At 49.4% G+C, this 17,956-nt stretch overlaps 4 protein-coding genes across 4 annotated transcripts; 2 read left to right on the top strand and 2 right to left on the bottom strand.

Moving 5' to 3' along the window:
- Positions 1-115: 115 nt before the first annotated feature.
- On the top strand, positions 116-1,423 carry HD556DRAFT_1310029 (uncharacterized protein; the record flags this gene model as incomplete). Its single annotated transcript, XM_041300353.1, has 1 exon — positions 116-1,423. One exon carries the CDS (start codon positions 116-118, stop codon positions 1,421-1,423), a length of 1,308 nt encoding a protein of 435 aa, XP_041158315.1.
- Positions 1,424-11,170: 9,747 nt separating this feature from the next.
- Positions 11,171-11,807, bottom strand: HD556DRAFT_1386751 (uncharacterized protein). Its single transcript, XM_041303423.1, has one exon. The coding sequence runs from the start codon at positions 11,610-11,612 to the stop codon at positions 11,256-11,258; it is 357 nt and encodes a 118-aa protein (XP_041158314.1). The 5' UTR covers positions 11,613-11,807; the 3' UTR covers positions 11,171-11,255.
- Positions 11,808-13,569: 1,762 nt separating this feature from the next.
- On the top strand, positions 13,570-15,377 carry HD556DRAFT_657813 (uncharacterized protein). The gene is made up of 4 exons (XM_041311217.1): positions 13,570-14,129; positions 14,187-14,815; positions 14,870-15,297; positions 15,346-15,377. Exons 1-3 carry the CDS (start codon positions 13,934-13,936, stop codon positions 15,236-15,238), a joined length of 1,194 nt encoding a protein of 397 aa, XP_041158313.1. The 5' UTR covers positions 13,570-13,933; the 3' UTR covers positions 15,239-15,297; positions 15,346-15,377.
- Positions 15,378-15,776: 399 nt separating this feature from the next.
- HD556DRAFT_657938 (arginase family-domain-containing protein) lies at positions 15,777-17,655 on the bottom strand. Its single transcript, XM_041311218.1, has 11 exons — positions 17,225-17,655; positions 17,018-17,171; positions 16,945-16,961; positions 16,686-16,889; positions 16,495-16,628; positions 16,425-16,444; positions 16,348-16,368; positions 16,218-16,296; positions 16,120-16,160; positions 15,846-16,067; positions 15,777-15,799 (listed from the first exon to the last, which is right to left on the bottom strand). The coding sequence occupies exons 1-10, from the start codon at positions 17,576-17,578 to the stop codon at positions 15,946-15,948; spliced, it is 1,146 nt and encodes a 381-aa protein (XP_041158312.1). The 5' UTR covers positions 17,579-17,655; the 3' UTR covers positions 15,777-15,799; positions 15,846-15,945.
- Positions 17,656-17,956: the final 301 nt, after the last annotated feature.

Raw genomic sequence — 17,956 nt, 5'->3', positions numbered from 1 at the left:
CACCGCAGGCACCTCTTCACCTTCACCATTAGCACCATCTCCTTCACAATCCGCATCATCACCAACACCATCAAGCACATCCCAAGTCAGGGATGACTCTAAACATCTATTGCACATGAACGCACCGCTAGAAATACGCTCGCCTATCGCCATCGGATCGCAAGTCAGGGATGACTCTAAAAATCTATTGCACAATGATGCGCCCATTGTAGAAGATATTACGCCATCGCTCGAAACATGCTCGCCTATCGCTATCGCATCGCTTAAGGAAGAAATCTCGCCAATCGCACCATCACCATCACAGCTATCGCCGCCTGCATCATCAGAGGTCAGGGATGACCCTAAAAATCTATTGCGCCTTAGCACGCCTATAGAGGAGCCTTCTACCACATCAGAGGCTCAAGTTACACCTCACACTGACCAGAGTTTGCCTCTGGTAATTCCAATTGTCACTAACGATCACGCGCATGTTGCACTTTTTGCTTCTAGTGACTATCGCTTGCCAGCAAAGCATCCATGCATCACGCCGCCTAACCACCAAGTAGAGCTTGTCTCAGGCGACCCTGGGGTGACTCAGGCGCACCATATTGCGCCTGAGGACGCGCAATGCGCGCGCCTAGAGGCATTGTATATTTATCCTCATCTCATTTCGCGCTTTTTGTCTTTTTCATGTTTGAAGCTCTTAAGGAGCTATATGACGCTTCCAAACACTTTAATTTCATCTTCGCACCACCCCTCATTCACGCGCCATGATCGCGCGCATCGCGCAATAATTCCCGCACCTCGCGCATTCATAATTTTAGCAGAGTTTTCACGCTATCCCATTTCTATCGTTTCTCCCCTTTTAAATCACATTTCTGTCATTCAACACAAAGTATATTCCAATCAGCCATCCAGGCGCGACTTAGGCGCGCGCCTGACACAAACATATGCGCCTAACTCCCCTATCATCATCTTTAACTTCGCACTTTCTGCATTTATTCACATCCTTCGTGTTTTTGCTTACCATGTTGATTTCGTTCCTGCACACCCTGATGTGCACTATTCTCTTTCACCTATGCGCCTATTGCGCCTTGATATACCACCCTTACAGCCCATTCGCGCAACATTTGCGCCTAATTCCACGCTATATACATCTCTCGCTAACACATTTGCAGGGAAATGGCCGTTCCTCGCGTGTTCGGCCAATATAATCAAATTCGCGCGAAATCGCCCCAAGGTGCGCACATCGCGCGCATCCTATCAGCTTGTAGGGCGCCTCTACACCCCTTACAGCGCCTCCCATTGGCGCGCCTCTAACCTGCAACGCGTTGTGCAGGAATTCATTCTGCCAGTTACAAGCCCCCCCAAGCGCGCCAGCCTCGCGCATTCCAACCCTACCTTGGGTAAAGTGTCGGCTCGCAAGAGACGCGAAGCGCGCTAGTCACACGCTCAAGGAGGAGGATCAAGCGCTTCAGCAGCGCATCAAGAAAAACATATACCAATGCTGTTTCATAGGATATCGTTTGTTTTACCCTGGGTTTCGTCCAGCGCTCTTTCATTTTTATTTTCTCTCATTATAACACCATCCAAAGAACTAATAACTTACTGATATATATGCACATAGGAGTCGCCAAAAACAACAAAACAGCCTTAGATCGTGCCCGCCTAGCTCAATAGTATATTTTCTCTTCACACGCATGACGCGGCACCATGCTCCTTTTTACCTTAGAATGCGCACATATGCGCGCAGTATTCCCACGCTCACACGCCCATACGCCTCGCGCGCGTGCACGTGTGCGCTTCCCATGCCTTGCTCATAGGAAGGTGTAGATGTTGACAGCTGCATGAAGAAGACAAGTCGGATGGGACATCCGCAAAAAGTTTACCCTTTTCTTTTCGCATTTTCACATATAGTTTTACTCATGCTGTTCAAACCCTTAGCACCTAATATTTAGCGCGCTTAGCAGGACTTGGTTTGGACATGGATTGGATCGCTCTTGGACCATGCCACTTCACATCACACCCACGCACGCATATTGGACTCCAAGATCATCGCGCAACAGCTCATGCTGTCCCCACAGCATACAATACATGTGACACTCATGCGCGTTCTCGCGCCTTGTGCGCGCGCGCTTTCCCGCGCTTCACGCCATACATGCGCATCTCGCCCACACTTCACGCGCCACATCCATATCATTCCTGCATCATCGCCTCACGCTTATGGCGCATTATCCACACCAGAGCCACCTTTGCAATTCACCACACTATGCTGCATTCCCACGCCTCAAGCACATATGCGCGCGCACTTTCACGCACCTTCGCGCCTCGCGCTCGCCTGCGCTTTCCCGCGCTTCATACATACCAAGTGATACATTCCTGCACTCGCGCATTCACCGCCCAACAACCCAAGCATTGTACATGCATCGCACTCACATACTATCACGCATGATCCTCACCACACACGCGCTGAGTGGGGACACTCAGAATTTAAAGTCCCTGGGAGATGTAGAGACTCATGCGTCTCATGGTCTGATATGGCAGATTTCACTAGGGAGTACACAGCACGACTTGCAGCGTCACTCTGTGTGCTACCCGCAGCTATCCCTATATGAGGCGCAGCTTTCCCGCGCAACGCGCGCCATGCGCACACCATTCCCGCGCTTCGCGATGTATATATGCGCGCGCACTTTCCCACGCTTGAGCGCCCTATAGCGCCAGCCATCCAGAAGCATCCATCCACTGTCCACCAAGCTCCCTAGTGCGTATATTTCCATTTCCTTATTTGCATATCGTTCCACCTTTATTATTATCATGAGAACTTACTTACATATATCTTTACATACCTACTCGGTAGTGCTTCGGCTCTGCATGACAGCGCTTAGGCGCCCTACTTAAGCACCAGCATTACATACTATTAGAAAAACTTTTACCCTTCCTGACTTCCCACTGGACTTTACCACCTTTTACCTACTACCTAGAGAACATAGTAGAAATCTATTCTTTGGCACCTCGCATCTCTCGCCTATTATCTAGTATCTAAACTCCACTTAAGCAAAACTTACTCTTACTCTTACCTGTTTCTGCAAACACACACGCGCTTTCCCGCGCTTCGCGCAGTACGCGCGCGCATTCCTGCGCCTTCTCGCCTGGCGCGCGCCTGCGCTTTCTCGCGCTTCGCATTGGCCAGCCAGTAGCACCTTCAGCGCCAACCACTAGACCTTCGCTGCACTCGCTTCCCCTTTAGGGTCAAACGCACTTGTCTCCTCAAGTAACGCAGGCTAGGCAATGCACAACCTACAACTTTTTAGACACAGTCAGGAGCATCATTTGTTCCTCTCTGTGTTGTTGTTTCTACAACGCGTTTCTTCTGTGCCGAGGCACAGGCCAAGGAATTGGCCACTAGAAAAGAGTCACACGCCTTTGATGAACTTGTGCGCGCCGAGCGCGCCCAACGCGCCTATGAGAGGTACTACCCTCGTACTCGTAACCTCTCGTTGGACCACCGTCATGCTCCTCGTGTTCGCGCGCCTCCCGAGGAACCCCCGCATCACTTGCGTCATGCGCAGTCTCCACCTCGTCACCGCTCATCGCGCGCTAGCTCCGTACCAAGCAACCACCCTGCCCTCACCCCTGCTGCTCAGCTAATTGCTGATGTGACCAGCAACGCATCCGTTATTCTCGCCCCAACTCCTGCTCCCTCGCCCCCTGCAGTCGACCCGGGATGCGACGTCGAGGACATAATCGCTGCTGCTGAGCAGCTCGACCTCGAGCAGGCAAGTCACATGCCTGGGGTCACCACCAAAGATGTCCTCGGTAGAATCATTCCTGTTTGCTCATTGTTAGTCAATGTGCTCATCCTTATCCTTCTCATAGCCGCGTTTGCCTCTTTGGGATCTTCCCTGCGAACCTAAGGAACTCGCATCACCTGAAGAAAGGTCCTCTCGTTCAGAGGACCTGGAGGGCATATGTAACGCTCGTCAAAGGCCGTTGTCGACACGTCGACAATGGCAACCAAATATTAGTCTTATCATTTTCTCTAGTTACTCATTTAGTTTCACTCTCCTTTTAGTTCCTGATCTTCTTACCCTTCAGTATATAAGCCATAGCATCTTTACTTGTAGGGCAGTTGATCTGGACCCCCCTCTAGAGTTTTTGATGCGAGCGGGTCGGACAGGAGCTAAGTAGATATAGACAATATCTCAGTCTCTGTTTGGGGGACTCATAGTCCAAGTACAGTACCTAAGTAGATATAGACAATCTACTCGTTTGAATCAGTGCATGTTCTAAAGTAAGTTCAAATGTAACAACTCACATCTCAGTCTCTGTTTGGGGGACTGAGATGCTCGTTCGCTATGGGTGAAGACTATAAGGGAAACACATTGCGATACATATATTAGCATTGTAAGGAGAATGATAAAGTGAAACATTGGTATCTGGACGTCGAGTGACACTCGACGTCACTTCTCTCGTGCCTCTGTCAAACGGTCGCGCTCGTATCATGCGTCATGATCTGACATTCCCGAAACCACCGAGTCCAACACTCCCCCTCGAGCGGGACCGAGTGACATCATGGTCCTGAGCTTTTGGAAGCGAGGTCGTGGCAACGGCTTGGTGAACGTGTCGGCTACATTGTCATCGGTAGGACAGTAGTGTAGTTCGAAAGTTCCGTTTTTGACATGCGCACGAACAAAATAAAAATGTATGTCAATATGCTTCGTATGCGCGTGGAACTTGCTGTTTGACGCTAATGCAATCGCGGACTGATTATCGCAATGGATGGGGGTAGAGCTATGGTCTTCGTCGTAGAGTTCTTTGAGGAGAAGCTGTAAGTAGAGTATCTCCCGCGCAGCAGCCGTCAAGGCTATATACTCGGCTTCCGTGGTGGACAATGCTATGATTGGTTGCTTCCTCGAGCTCCATGCAACGGGGCCCCCGTTTAGCATGATCACATACCCAGACATCGAGTGACGATGGGGCTGGGAGGCCCAATCTGCGTCGACGTAAGCTTCAAGTCCTCCATCTGTTCCACCCAATGTTAACCCATGGTCCGCTGTACCTTTTAGGTAGTGCATAGTGCGCTTGGCCGCTTCCCAGTGCACCCTTCCGGGGTTGCGCATGAACTGGGATAGCGTGGCCACAGAGAATGCTATGTCGGGCCTTGTGCTCGTTGCAGCATACATGAGGGAGCCTACGCCACGCTGGTATGGCACATCCTGCATGTCAGCGAGTGCGGCATGAGTATCGGGAGACTGCTCCACCGACAATGTGCAGCTTGCATCCATTGGGATCACTGCGCTCTTCGAGTCGGTGAGATGGAAACGTTCAAGGATGGTACTGACATAGGCGTGTTGAGAAAGGGTGATGGTGCATTCAGCTCGGTTCCGTTCTACCCGTAGACCTAATAACCAGCCAAGTTCGCCCAAGTCAGTGATTTCAAAGTACTGACGGAGGCGTTCCTTGAACTCGGTGATGTGTCATAGATGCTTCGATGTGACGGCCATGTCGTCGACCGACACAGTCATGACCATGTGCTTGTCAGTGTCGTGTACATAGTATACGGCTTGGTCAATCTGCGAACGTGTGAAGCCCAACTCCAGGAATACACTTGCCAGTTCCTCCGACCACTCGAATCCCACTTGCTTCAACCCATACAGACATCTCTTCAACTTCAGCACTTTTCCTTCCTCCCCGTCCTTCAGGTATCCGGGAGGCGCTCTCATGTAAATGTCCTCCTTGATCTCCGCGTGCAAATACGCACTCTTGATATTGACTTGGTGGACTTCCCAGTCCTTTTGGGCGGCCATTGCGAGAACGGTACGTATCGTGGCCATGTTGGTGGTTGGAGCAAAGGTCTCCGAGTAATCGAGGCTGTGCTTCTGCCATTGGCCGTTGGCCACGAGTCTGGCATGCAGTTTGATCTTCTCACCGTCCGGGCCGCGTTTGGTGGCCAAGACATAATGACAGGGTATGACGTTAGCATGACGTGGTACGTTTACCACTTCCCAGGCTGCTAACTTCTCAAGCTGACTAAGTTCATAGTCTATCGCCTCTTGCCATTCCACCGCATCTGGACCGTTCAAGGCTTGCTGGAGCGTCAGTTTGGGCTCTGCCGCTGCTAGAGCCCAGTGGGTAAGTGGCACATTGTCTTCGTCCTCGTTGTCTTCTTAGATAGATGATCTATAGATAAACACCTATAAAACAAATATCTCCACGGTCAGCGATTCAGACAAATACCAATGACTGATAACGTGGTCGTTCGTGGGTGGCTAGTTGTATACTATCCAAGGTATGCTCAGCTAAAGGTACTTCTGCAAGATCAGTGAATACAAATGGTCAGCCCGACAGTATGGCAATGACCAAAAGAATATATGGGATTCTTCCTCAAGTTCCCCTTCAACAACAGTGCCTCGTACCAACTATACTCCAAAAGGAATGGTGCAGAATTACAATGATCAACCCCCTCAGCACAAAACAGGTAGAATCAAAGGTCAAGACTAGTCAAATGCTTTATTGTAGAACTCTTAGCTCAATATTGAACCTGCTGTCAAGGAACTCTCTTTTGAGTATTCAAACAGACTCAGGAACGGACGTCCTTGGATTTACTACCAAGTCCCCTCTTCAACAGCTAAAGCCTAGCAGGCACAGAATATCTTGGCTCAGTATCACTACTCAGATGAGTGAGGTCAAGTGTCACTATCAATTCCTAAAGTCTCCCCGCTAAGCTACTCTGAGTCTTAGGTGGACGTAGAGACAACACAAATATTTTGGAAATATATTTTTGGACAAAGAACACCAAAGGTTGGTGAAAGTAAAACAAAAAGAAAAAGAAAATAGAAATTTGAATATAACTGTGGCTGTACCTTGCTTGCTGGTTGTTGCACACAGTGAGCTCACAGCTGGTCGTTTAGTATGATGAGCTTGCAGTATTACTGTCTCATGAGAATGTTCCTCTCAGTCTTGAGACACTTATTGACACTGGTACTGACACTTATCACACCTTACTCACAACTTAGTTTAGATGGGCTGAAAAACACCCACTAAAAGTGCTTCTATTATTTCAAAAACTGGGGTCTTTATATACACAATAAGTGTGGCTGTGCTACTAGTATACTCAAGAGTCATCAAGAGTCAAAAAGAGTCATATATTCAGAGTGAGTCATAGTGAGTCAGTTTAAAGTTGTTTCTAGTCATAAGGAGTCATATATTCAGAGTGAGTCATAGTGAGTCATATGGGTATTGTGCTAAGTCATGTGACCAATCCAACTCCTGATGACAAATCCAGAAAAAGAGTAAGAAATGTCACATGATGTGGATCCTTTGTGTGTCTGTCTTTTCTTTGTTTTGTTTGATGAGTGAAAATGACGCGAGCTTAGTATTTAGGGTTTTACTAATGTTTTTCCAGGACAACATATGTGGGAAATATTTTTCACAGTCACCTGACAGGCGTGGGATTTTGTCTGGGTCATCACCATGGCTGACTAAGCAAAACTCATCGCAAAATTAAATGTACTAAAATATTCAGGCTGCTTACATACACACTTGAAAAATAAAAAGAAAGGCGAAAAATATTCCCTTAGCCTCCGTCCAACTTTAGCTAAAGAGAAAAGGGTTTCATAGTGGTATTCTGGGTATAAGACTCATGAGAGAGTATTCGTTGTCCATGCACCGAACCAGTTTGGTGCAGGTCATCGTCTGGGACAGTCGCTATAGAAGCTGACTCCCCTTCATTCAGGGCCTTGTAGTACCCGATTGGAGGACGAACGCGCGTTGCTCTGGGGGCAGTAGGTTCGGGGAGTGGTGTCTGGAGCTTTGGTGGGGTAGATGGTGTGGATGTCGAGATGTGCTGATCGTTACTTGCTGGCGACAGCGCCTTCTCCCCCTCGAGCGGTACGTCCGCAGCCACAGTGACAGTTGTGGGCACGAAACTAATGTTCCGTTCTACAGAAATTCGACGCTTACCTGGCCAGTACACCCGGTACCCCTTGCTCTGCTCGTCCACCCCTATGAAGATCGCCTCCTCCGCCCTCGCCTCCAGTTTCCCCACATCCTGCAAGAGGACATACACCCGGGCGCCAAATTCATGCGCCTGGGCCAGGTTTGGCTTGCGCCCATGCACCAAATCATATGGCGTGTGGCCAGGCGTAGCTCGTGAAGGTAAGCGATTGCGCAGCCAGCTAGCATAGCTGACGGCTGCGGTCCATAGGAATTTTGGGATGTTGCATGCCAGCAACATTGCGCGTGTCAACTCAACCAGCGTCCTGTTGAGGTGTTCAGCTACGCCGTTCTGCTGTGGCGAGTCGTGCACGGTGAGCTCCCGTTGGATGCCTTGACCTGCTAAATACTCGTCGAATTCTGCACTTAGGTACTCCCCTCCCCGGTCTGAGCGCAGGATCTTAATGCTCGCGTCGTGCTGCCTGGCAAGTCGCGCTTCATACTGTTTGAAAGCTCCAAGGGCCTCACTCTTGTGCTTCAGGAAGAGGATGTGTGTTTCACGGGAGAAATCGTCGGTGAAGCTCATGTAGTATGAGCTCCCACCTATGCTAATGGTCTGTGCAGGTCTCCAGAGGTCGGTATGGACCAATTCTCCGTATTTCTGGGCACAACACTTTGACTCCTTGGGGAACGGCAGCCTTGCTGCCTTTCCCCTCTCACACGCATCGCAGAATTCTGGTTCCGAGGCGGAGTCAAGCTCAACGCCTTCCACCAATCCCTTTTCGACAGCTGACTTAACTGCCGAGTGCGATATGTGTCCCAGCGCACAATGGAGTTCTCCCAAGGTGACTTTTCCTTTTGCCAATGCAGCGTGATGCTCTTGCTGACTCGCAATGGTATATAGGCTGTCGACGTGAGGTATTTCAGTGATTACTTGCCGTTTGGGACCCGCGGACAAGATCCTGCAGTTGGTCCCCTCGAAATGGACTGCTAACCCGGCGGCCATTATATGGTTCGTCGCCATGAGCGTATAGCTCATTTTGGGCATGTGCAGTGCGTCCTTGAAAGTCACCCTCGTCCACTTGGATCCTAGCAGTAAGTTCATTTTAACATCACCGCGACCTATGGCACTAATCATCGAGCCATCAGCAGTTCGAATGTTGAGGGGTTTTATTGGGATATAGGTGATGAACTCGTCTCTATCTGGGCAGAAGTGGGAGGTAGCGCCGGAATCAATGATTGCCGTGCGGTTCTTTGCAGGTGAGTCCATCCCTCCAGTCACATGCATGCTGTCTATTGATGCGAATGCATAGTTATCCTGTGAGTCAGTGGTGGCCGCTGCTGTTGCTGCAGTCTTGTTCTGTCTCGCCTTCTTCTGACGTGGACCCTGCCCTTCCTTGCCGCCTCCCTTCCTCCAACAGTCACTCTTGTAGTGGCCTTTCCTTTCGCAGTTGTGGCACACCATGTCTGCGTTCTGCTGGTTGGAGTTGCCAGTACCACGGCGACTCCCTTGGGTGGCTCGAGCCATAAAAGCTGAGTTACTCCCTTTCTTCCCAGTTCGACATTCTGAGAGCTGACGATGCTCGTATTCCTCAGTGACCACGCTGATCAACTCGTAAGGGGTAAGCACTTTTGTGGCTATTTTGGCCGCTGCGTTTATTGACAAGACCAACGGGCGGTAGGATTCAGGCAACGAGCCCAACGTGATTGCGTAGAAGTCGCGATCATCTATACTAGCACCCATCCCTGCAAGCAACTCTCGGAGGCGTAGTTGCTCTCCGAAATGCGCTTTAACATCGCCTCCTTCCTCGCATCTCAATTCTTGGAGTCTGCGGCGGAGGTCTATCTGGACCAATTCAGTTTTTCCTTCGTGGATCTTGCAAACCTCGTCCCAGATGGAGGCTGCACTGCCTAGGTTCTGGATCTGGAGCAAGAGTTGGTCGGAAATGGTGCTGAATATTTGTTGTTTTACCAGTGAGTCCTTTTGCTGGTATTCGTCTATCTGATCGTCTAGGTCCTCGATTTCCGCATCCGTTGGCTTCGAGCCATCCTTCTTCCTCGGTTTCCCGGTCGACGGGTCAACCTCGAAAGGGACGGGCTTTATCTTACGACCATCGATATATCGCATCAGGCCTCGAGCGCCAATCGCCGTCAACATTCTTCCCTTATAGGTTATCCAATTCAGGCCGTCGTCGGCGAGCTTTGGGATGTTGAAGAGCGCGGAATTGGAGCTGGGGAGCGAAGTATCCATGGTAGTAGCAGGGCTCATAACCTCTAGAGTTTTTTGATGCGAGCGGGTCAGACAGGAGCTAAGTAGATATAGACAATATCTCAGTCTCTGTTTGGGGGACTCATAGTCCAAGTACAGTACCTAAGTAGATATAGACAATCTACTCGTTTGAATCAGTGCATGTTCTAAAGTAAGTTCGAATGTAACAACTCACATCTCAGTCTCTGTTTGGGGGACTGAGATGCTCGTTCGCTATGGGTGAAGACTATAAGGGAAACACATTGCGATACGTATATTAGCATTGTAAGGAGAATGATAAAGTGAAACATTGGTATCTGGACGTCGAGTGACACTCGACGTCACTTCTCTCGTGCCTCTGTCAAACGGTCGCGCTCGTATCATGTGTCATGATCCGACATTCCCGAAACCACCGAGTCCAACACCCCCCCCCCTTTTGAATAACACTTAGTTAGGACAGTTATCCTGTTCGAACCATAAGACGATTCAAACCTATCAACTCTTTCTCGTGTGAACGTTCTACGAACGCCACACTAGGCCTCACTGGCCACGGTTTCCGGTTTCAATTCCATCCGAGTCATAATTTCCGCTGACTCCTACTAGTAGTGCTGCCGTGGTCCGGTTCGGTCCGGTTCAGAGGGTCATAGAGGAGAACCAAGAACCGGACCATTGGTTCGGTTCTATGAAATGTCCGAACCCAGAACCGGACCACAGAGAACGGTTCTCTATGGTCCAGTTCGGTTTTTTTGGGGTCCGAACCCGAACCGGACCCAAAAATTCAGTAGGGAGCGCAGGTAGAAGTTCGAGAGTTTTCTCCTGCATCTACGAAGGTGGGTAGAGACCCTATGGTAATATCTTTGAGTCGAGTCGTGTGCGCGTTAAATATGAATGATCTGTCAGGATAAGCAGCGGTCAATTTGCAAGATATCATTTCGAGTGTAACAAGCACAAGGCATTAACACAGAATACGAGTAATGAGGGAGACAGTAGGTGCTGATAAACTGCTCTGTGTGTGTGTGAACGTGTAGTGAGTACAAGGCGAGACCGGAGTAGATGATGTGCTCAATGGCAGGGTGCAAAGTTAGGAAGTTGGTCAAATATGACTTATCACAGCTTCAAAACGAGCTTTCCCGCTCGTAACCTTCATCTCAGTCCAACGGGTTTCGACGTTTGAAGTTAGGGTCCAGAACTGTTGCAAGAAAATACGGTCCAAAGCGCCACCCGCAAGTGTTTGTGCCATCGTGGAAGTGGTGAATGGTGGTGGCTGGGAGTGTGCAAAGACGCAGGTAACATGGCAGGCACTTGTTGTTGTGCCGCAGTCGATGGTCTCAATACCAAGCGACATCAAGAAGTAGGAGGGCATGAAAGATGGGGCGTGGCATGAGAACAGGTGGGAGAGAGTTAGCACGAGAGAATGGGCACAAGAGGACAGGTACGAGAGAGTAAGCATGAGAAAACGGGCGCAAGATAGCGAGCACAAGCAAACTTGGTCTTTGTCGGCGCGTTGATTTTAGGGGTGGAGGCGGTGGTTTCGCAGGAGTGGGACGATGGGCTTGCGGGAGGAGTTGCACAACGAGACGTGTGGTCTGATTCATCAGTTTGAACAGTGCATATCATGACTTACCTTGTCAATGGGCCTCTGCATTTGATGGAAACAAGTAAATCTTGAAGCTTAAGAATCCCTGAGGCCAAAGTGGATCATCAAAGGAAGGTGTCAAGGCGTGCTTCAACAATGTGGCAAGCTTCTTTCGGTTCGCGGTTCGGAACGGTTCGGGGCCAGTCCGAACCAAAGTCGAACCGTCCGCCCAATGGCAGAACCGAGAACCGTACTATGGTCCGGTTCTGGCTGACACCTGGACCGTGGACCGAACCACAGGAGAACCGGACCAAAAGTCCAGTTCGAACCATGGTTCAGGACCGGACCACGGCAGCACTACCTACTAGCCTAATACTCATTATATTTTCCCCATCCCCGATTCAATATTCAATACTAGTACTATATAGCTACGAACTGTTCATAGGACCCCTGATAATGCCTATGGAACCCAGGTTGGCGGAGGCCCAAACTTGTCCGGATGAATTCTGACTGATTTTGACTGATTTTGTCCGGATCCCGTCCTGGGCTCGCCCCAAAAGCCGAAAATTTGTCCGGATTCTGACCCGGGTTTAAAAAAAATCTTAAAAACGTGTTTTTTGTATGCTACAGTAGCTAGGAACTCGTAGTCCAGCTCAGGCAAATATTAGACATATGCAAATTCAGTTGTCCTCATCCCCTTCTCTGACTCCGCCCTGTCCAGCCTGGTTTACTCGTTTGCGGAATACTTTGGCCGCTTGGATAAGTTGAGGTGAAGCATGATGCAGCGTTTCGAACGCGGAGACGTCAGCTGGCGCAAGTTCAAACATTCAAGACCTGTAGGCGTCACCTTAGGTGCAGAGGTGAGGAGGCATAGAAAAGCTGTGGAAGGAAGGAAGGCAAATTGACGGCATTGAAAGATAGCAGTCGGAGTAGGTTGAAGAAAAAAATGTTGATGATATTATTTGCTGTATTTGTATGTTGATTAGATCTTTGAACATGACTGTGCGTGCCAGCCGCTACCTTTCAAGGTGTGTTGGAGTATGTAAAAAGCTTGATTCGAACTCCATCTCTCGGGTGTGACACAGCATACTAGTACATCCCGACCTACCACTACACTATTCTGCCATACCTCACCCCTCCGACATGACGACCATGTCTGGATGGCGACCTGGCTCCCCAACCTCCTCGCTGATGTCCGGATGATTCTCCCAGGTTGACCCCAAAATCTGGCCTCGGATGTCCGGATTGTAACCTGGGACAAACGACCTTTTGGCTCAATTTCTGTCCGGATCGCCGACTGGGTTCCATAGGCATTATCAGGGGTCCTCTGTTCATCCATACGAATACAAATATGTACTCGTAATATTGCCTAGGCCGGGCAGCGGTATTTTTACAACCCAGGCTTTCATTGTGTCCGTCACCTGTTCTTGTGCCGGCTATTTCGAGCTATTTATAGCTAAACAGTAGACGCCATAATGAACTCCACTTCGAATAACCACTATATAGCTAGGTATTGCTGATACTAATAAGACACATAACTACATAGTTTATCCAAGGCACGGCAGTCTTCCCAGACTGCATGACACACAACCGCGGCCGCGGCCAGTAGGCTATGCTCTGGAGCCTGAGTGACGAGTCACGATGGTTGTCGTTGTCAGCATGGTAAGGCGCTTCGCCCACTCTGTCATTATCACTGACTTTCCAGAAATATGTCACCGGTGGGGGAAGACCTACCCTGAAGCCTGAGGTGTGGCTCGAGTGCAATATTTGCCGCCCAAACGTTTGAAGCGACGATCACATCCTATCACTGCGATCTTCTTCCCTTCAAACAGCTTCCTTCATTAACAAGGTGCACAATGGATGTGGATGGAGTAGGAGGTTTCAGGATTCGCGAGCCGCAACCCCAGTCGTGCCCACCCGATCATTCTCACATTGCACATAGTTGGGCTGCACATGGCCAGATTACACCTGGAACTATCACCTACACGACGAGCACTAACAGTGCAGACGGTCAGGTTACAAAGCATCCTTTCAGGTATGAACGCATATCTAAGACGTGTTGCTAAGCTCACTTCATTTTGCTTGCAGGGCGGTGCCTGTAAGGCAAGTGGTTTACGAATCGATGTTGACAAGATGCCTGATCCAATCATGGTGTACAGCTATCAGACCTCCCAAGGAATTGTACATGGTCTCCAATGGGTCCCTACCGATGCTACACAGATCTTACTAACAGGCACCCAGCTCCCCAATACAGTGAGTCCTCGGATCACCTGAGTGTTGTCTCACGACCATTGAGTACTGAGCATGCGAATAAGGGACTTGCGGCAGGATCGTTTGGTCTCGATCTTTCGGGTAGGGAAGATGATGTGGTATCTAAGAAGTGGTACGAACGTGCGTCTTATATGCCTCTGGGTGCTCGCTCGATGTTACTAACTGTAAGGCTGAAAGAGATCCCCCATTTCACTTACCCTGGCGGACCTGATCCCACCGTATTGGCAGCATCCCTGTCTTCCGTCCGAGGGCGCTCTCCTTATAGTGCTCGCGCGCCCTCTCCAATGTCACACTCACGCCCTGCTTCCCACGTGCCGTCCCCATACCAAAGTCGTCAGCAGTCGAGATCACCATATCCTTTCCACCGCACTCCTTCACCTGATGTTCGCACTCACCCACGTGCGCCATACCAGAGTCGTCAGCAGTCGAGATCACCCTATTCTCTCCACCGCACTCCTTCACTTCATATTATCCCTCCGCAAATTGTATACCCGCATGGGCATGCCTTGGAGGATCAGCCTATTTTGGATCCCCAGTTGCAAGTACCCTCTCCATTTCCAAATGCACCCACCGGGCCAGAGTTTTATTCATCTTCACGTATGCCCATCATTGCTTTTCACAGAGAATCAATGTCGGACTCTTCTCCCCATCCGTTCGCCCGTCCACCGGATGCCACTCAAGCTTACACTCCGTTCAGTATGATAAAGATTCAAGGCATGGATCAATTTTCCAACCAGATTCCAAGCATGCCATCGGTGCTCGATACCCATGATGTTTACCACCAGGATTGGAGCGCATTTATGAATGTACGTGCTTATGAACACTATTTCAGTGACGTATCAGCTTATCTTCTGTTACAGAGTATTTTTCATGCGTGGATGGGAAAACTGCCCCTTCCCAAGTTTGCCGGGGGTTATTCGCCTTCACGGGACTCGGCTGTTGTAGATTTGATCAATCTGTGGAACAGTTCCTTCTTCGGTCCCCGCAGGGTAGAGGTAGTCCTCTACAAGGGCCGTGAGCGATGGTCAGGCCCGTACGCAGGGACTGTAGACAATGAGCTCTCATTTCCTGAATCGGAAAGGGATAACGAACGCAAGCAGAAGTACTCGTTATACTTGACCTATGTTGTGTCTTATCTTGGCGATCGACTCGAGCCGACCAGGTCCCATGACCTCAGAAGTTACAGTGGCGCACCCCGCAACCATGCATCTTATCACTACTATCACTGATGGGATAACAAGCTTGCAAGAAGGTGGATGTGGGACTGTTGATATTTATTATTATTATTGTGCTACTCCCGTGTATAGTTGTCACATTACTCATACTATTCTCGCAGGAATTATGATCTCTCGGTGATAGCAATTCTGCATTGCCTATTCTCATCGTAGGTGGAAAAGTCACTCGAGGTAGTCACTGGAACAAGGCAAGATCACGGGTTTGACACGGACATTTCCCAATATGTTTTGCAGCAGAACATTCCCGTTCGCTGCTACTATCCGCAAGCTCATGCCAAAACTTCTTTATCTTCTACTTCTAAGCATGTCAAGGTGCCATTTTACGCACCGAGCACGAGCATTGTATTCTTTTCATCAGAGACATTGTGTTAGGACCTGGTTACAACATCGTGGCAGGCCCTACGTCTGACATCATATTGATACATTCTGTTTATTTGCGTCAACGACAGAAGAAAGAGATAGTGTTAATATCGTGTACAAGCGCTTGCTTTTGTAATGAACGGAATTTTACTCGGAATCATAAGCAACGACCGCAGGTGGCAGCTTGTCTACGTACTGCATATTTTTTATCAATGGACCATAAAAGATTTGACTGTAGTACCTCATCTACTCAGATACCCTCTGTATTCTGTTGTGAAACAGCGGTTTGCCTTGGAAAAATAACCTAGCATGAGTGTTGACAGAAAGCCGTCTTCTGGGTTCTAGAGCTCGTCAGCGAGTGATTGCCTTCGCTTTACTTGTCGTTTAGGTGGCTCGTCGGTGACCAACAGGGCGAGGAAGTCATCTGCAAGGCCAGCAGCAAGGATGCCAGTGATATCACCGGCTGGATTGGACTGTGAGCCCCCTCGTTCCCAGATTAGGGAGATGGATCTTACCATTATCGTATGCTGGAGCAACCTCGACAATGTCAGCCCCACTACAAACGAGTCATCAACTGTTTATACAGGCCCGCGAATGATAAAAAGAATCTTACACAAAGTTCAATCCAGCAAGACCTCGAAGGATTCGCTTGGTTTCTCGACCGGTCCATCCAGCAGGCTCTGGTGTACCAGCTACCTAGGCATCAATAACTTCAAAATTCCTCTAGTGATATTTGCGCTCACTTGCAGGTGCCTGACTAGGGTCTATCAGAGAGCGATCAGTATACAGTGATTAGGAATCGATTGGAACGTCTGCAGACCGATGGTATCGATGTCAAAGCTGAGGCGGGAATCAATATTGTGATCAGCAACGCATTGCTCGAGACACACCTCAGGTAAACAGGGGAGTTGCCGATGCGTTGTCGGATATGCTTGACAATCTCATCCGTTCCAAGGTTGTCGATATCCTCAGCCATAATAAGCTCAAAGCCAACTTCTTCATCGTGTTCGATCAGCTCAGGGCCCTGTCCATTCAAAGTGCGTGAGCTCGAGCCAATTTAAGACACGAGGAACGCCCTGACCTGCAGTTTATTCCGGATCCCAGCATGAATGCTGGTGTTGGACATGAGTCCCTCCTCAAACGCCAATGTGAAAAATGTCCCGTGCGTGACCCTGGACTGCTCGGTAATGCCTCCCAAGCTCGGCCAGGTGTCGATGTGTGCATCGAAGTGAATGACAGATATGGGTCCATAAACCTGATGAAGAGATCGAAGAATAGGAAGCACCTAGGGATCGTTTAACATATGATCCGGAGGATGTAAGTGCATTATGCTATCTTACGATGGTATGGTCTCCGCCTAGCAGTACATGATCAATTACATATCCGCAAACGAAACCATGGTCCAGGGCTCACCTAATGTCAGTATACGAGGGTGCTCCACTCCGTCATGTGCAAGCTTTGCGGTGCGCGCACTAGCGCTTCCATTCACGGGTCGTGCCAAAAGGGTGGTATACGCAGTTTCCATTTGATCAACAGCTAACGCGTTGTCATAGGGGCTGATAGGGACCTGTTGAACATTCTGTCAATATGTTTAGACACCTATAACCGGCTGAAACTTACGTCTCCACAGTCGATCACTTCTGCGCGGGTGTACGGGTTCGTCATCCATTCCAACGCGTAGCCCGCCCCAGCGGATTGACGTCTGGAACCAGATCTAATTGCATATGGTCCGAAACGTGCCCCTGGTCTGTAAGAGGTTGTTGTGTCAAATGGCATGCCGAGAACAGCGATGTCAAAGGTTGTTGACGAATCATCCAGGCAACGTGTGTAGGGTAGATGGGAGTAGCTCAGAGGTCCCGTGTAACTGAGGTCTGCCTGTGCGCCGTACTTTGCTGCCCATAGCTCCTGCTTGGTTTCGAACGCATGTTGCTGCGCATAAACAACAGGAAGTAGTGTGAGAGGAAGGTATCTCATTGTTAGTGTATGTACGATTTTTCTTCGGCGCCAACTTAGGAGGGGAATCAGGAATCAGGATAGATCTCTGGGACGGAGAACATTTTGTACTGTATGTTACATACTGTTACATGCTCCGAAAGTATTTCTGTGTTGTCTGTTCAGCACCTGATTAACACGTGGTGAGATAGGAAACAAACAAAGATAGCCTGGAAAGTTAGGACTATCAAAGTTCATCATGAGGCTAAGAACCCGGAAGTGCGTGTGGTGTGGGAGGCGATTAGGACATGAATATCGATATAAAATCGTGGACACGGTCGACCGCTGCTGTGCCTTTGATTTTGGCTGTAAAAGAATGTCTCAGTCCCAGTCAGAAACAACTGGCTGCTGTCAAATATG

Source organism: Suillus plorans, assembly GCF_016647745.1.
Source record: "Suillus plorans strain S12 chromosome Unknown HD556scaffold_43, whole genome shotgun sequence".
Taxonomy (NCBI): Eukaryota; Fungi; Basidiomycota; class Agaricomycetes; order Boletales; family Suillaceae; genus Suillus; species Suillus plorans.
This window is presented reverse-complemented; position numbering and strand designations above follow the sequence as displayed.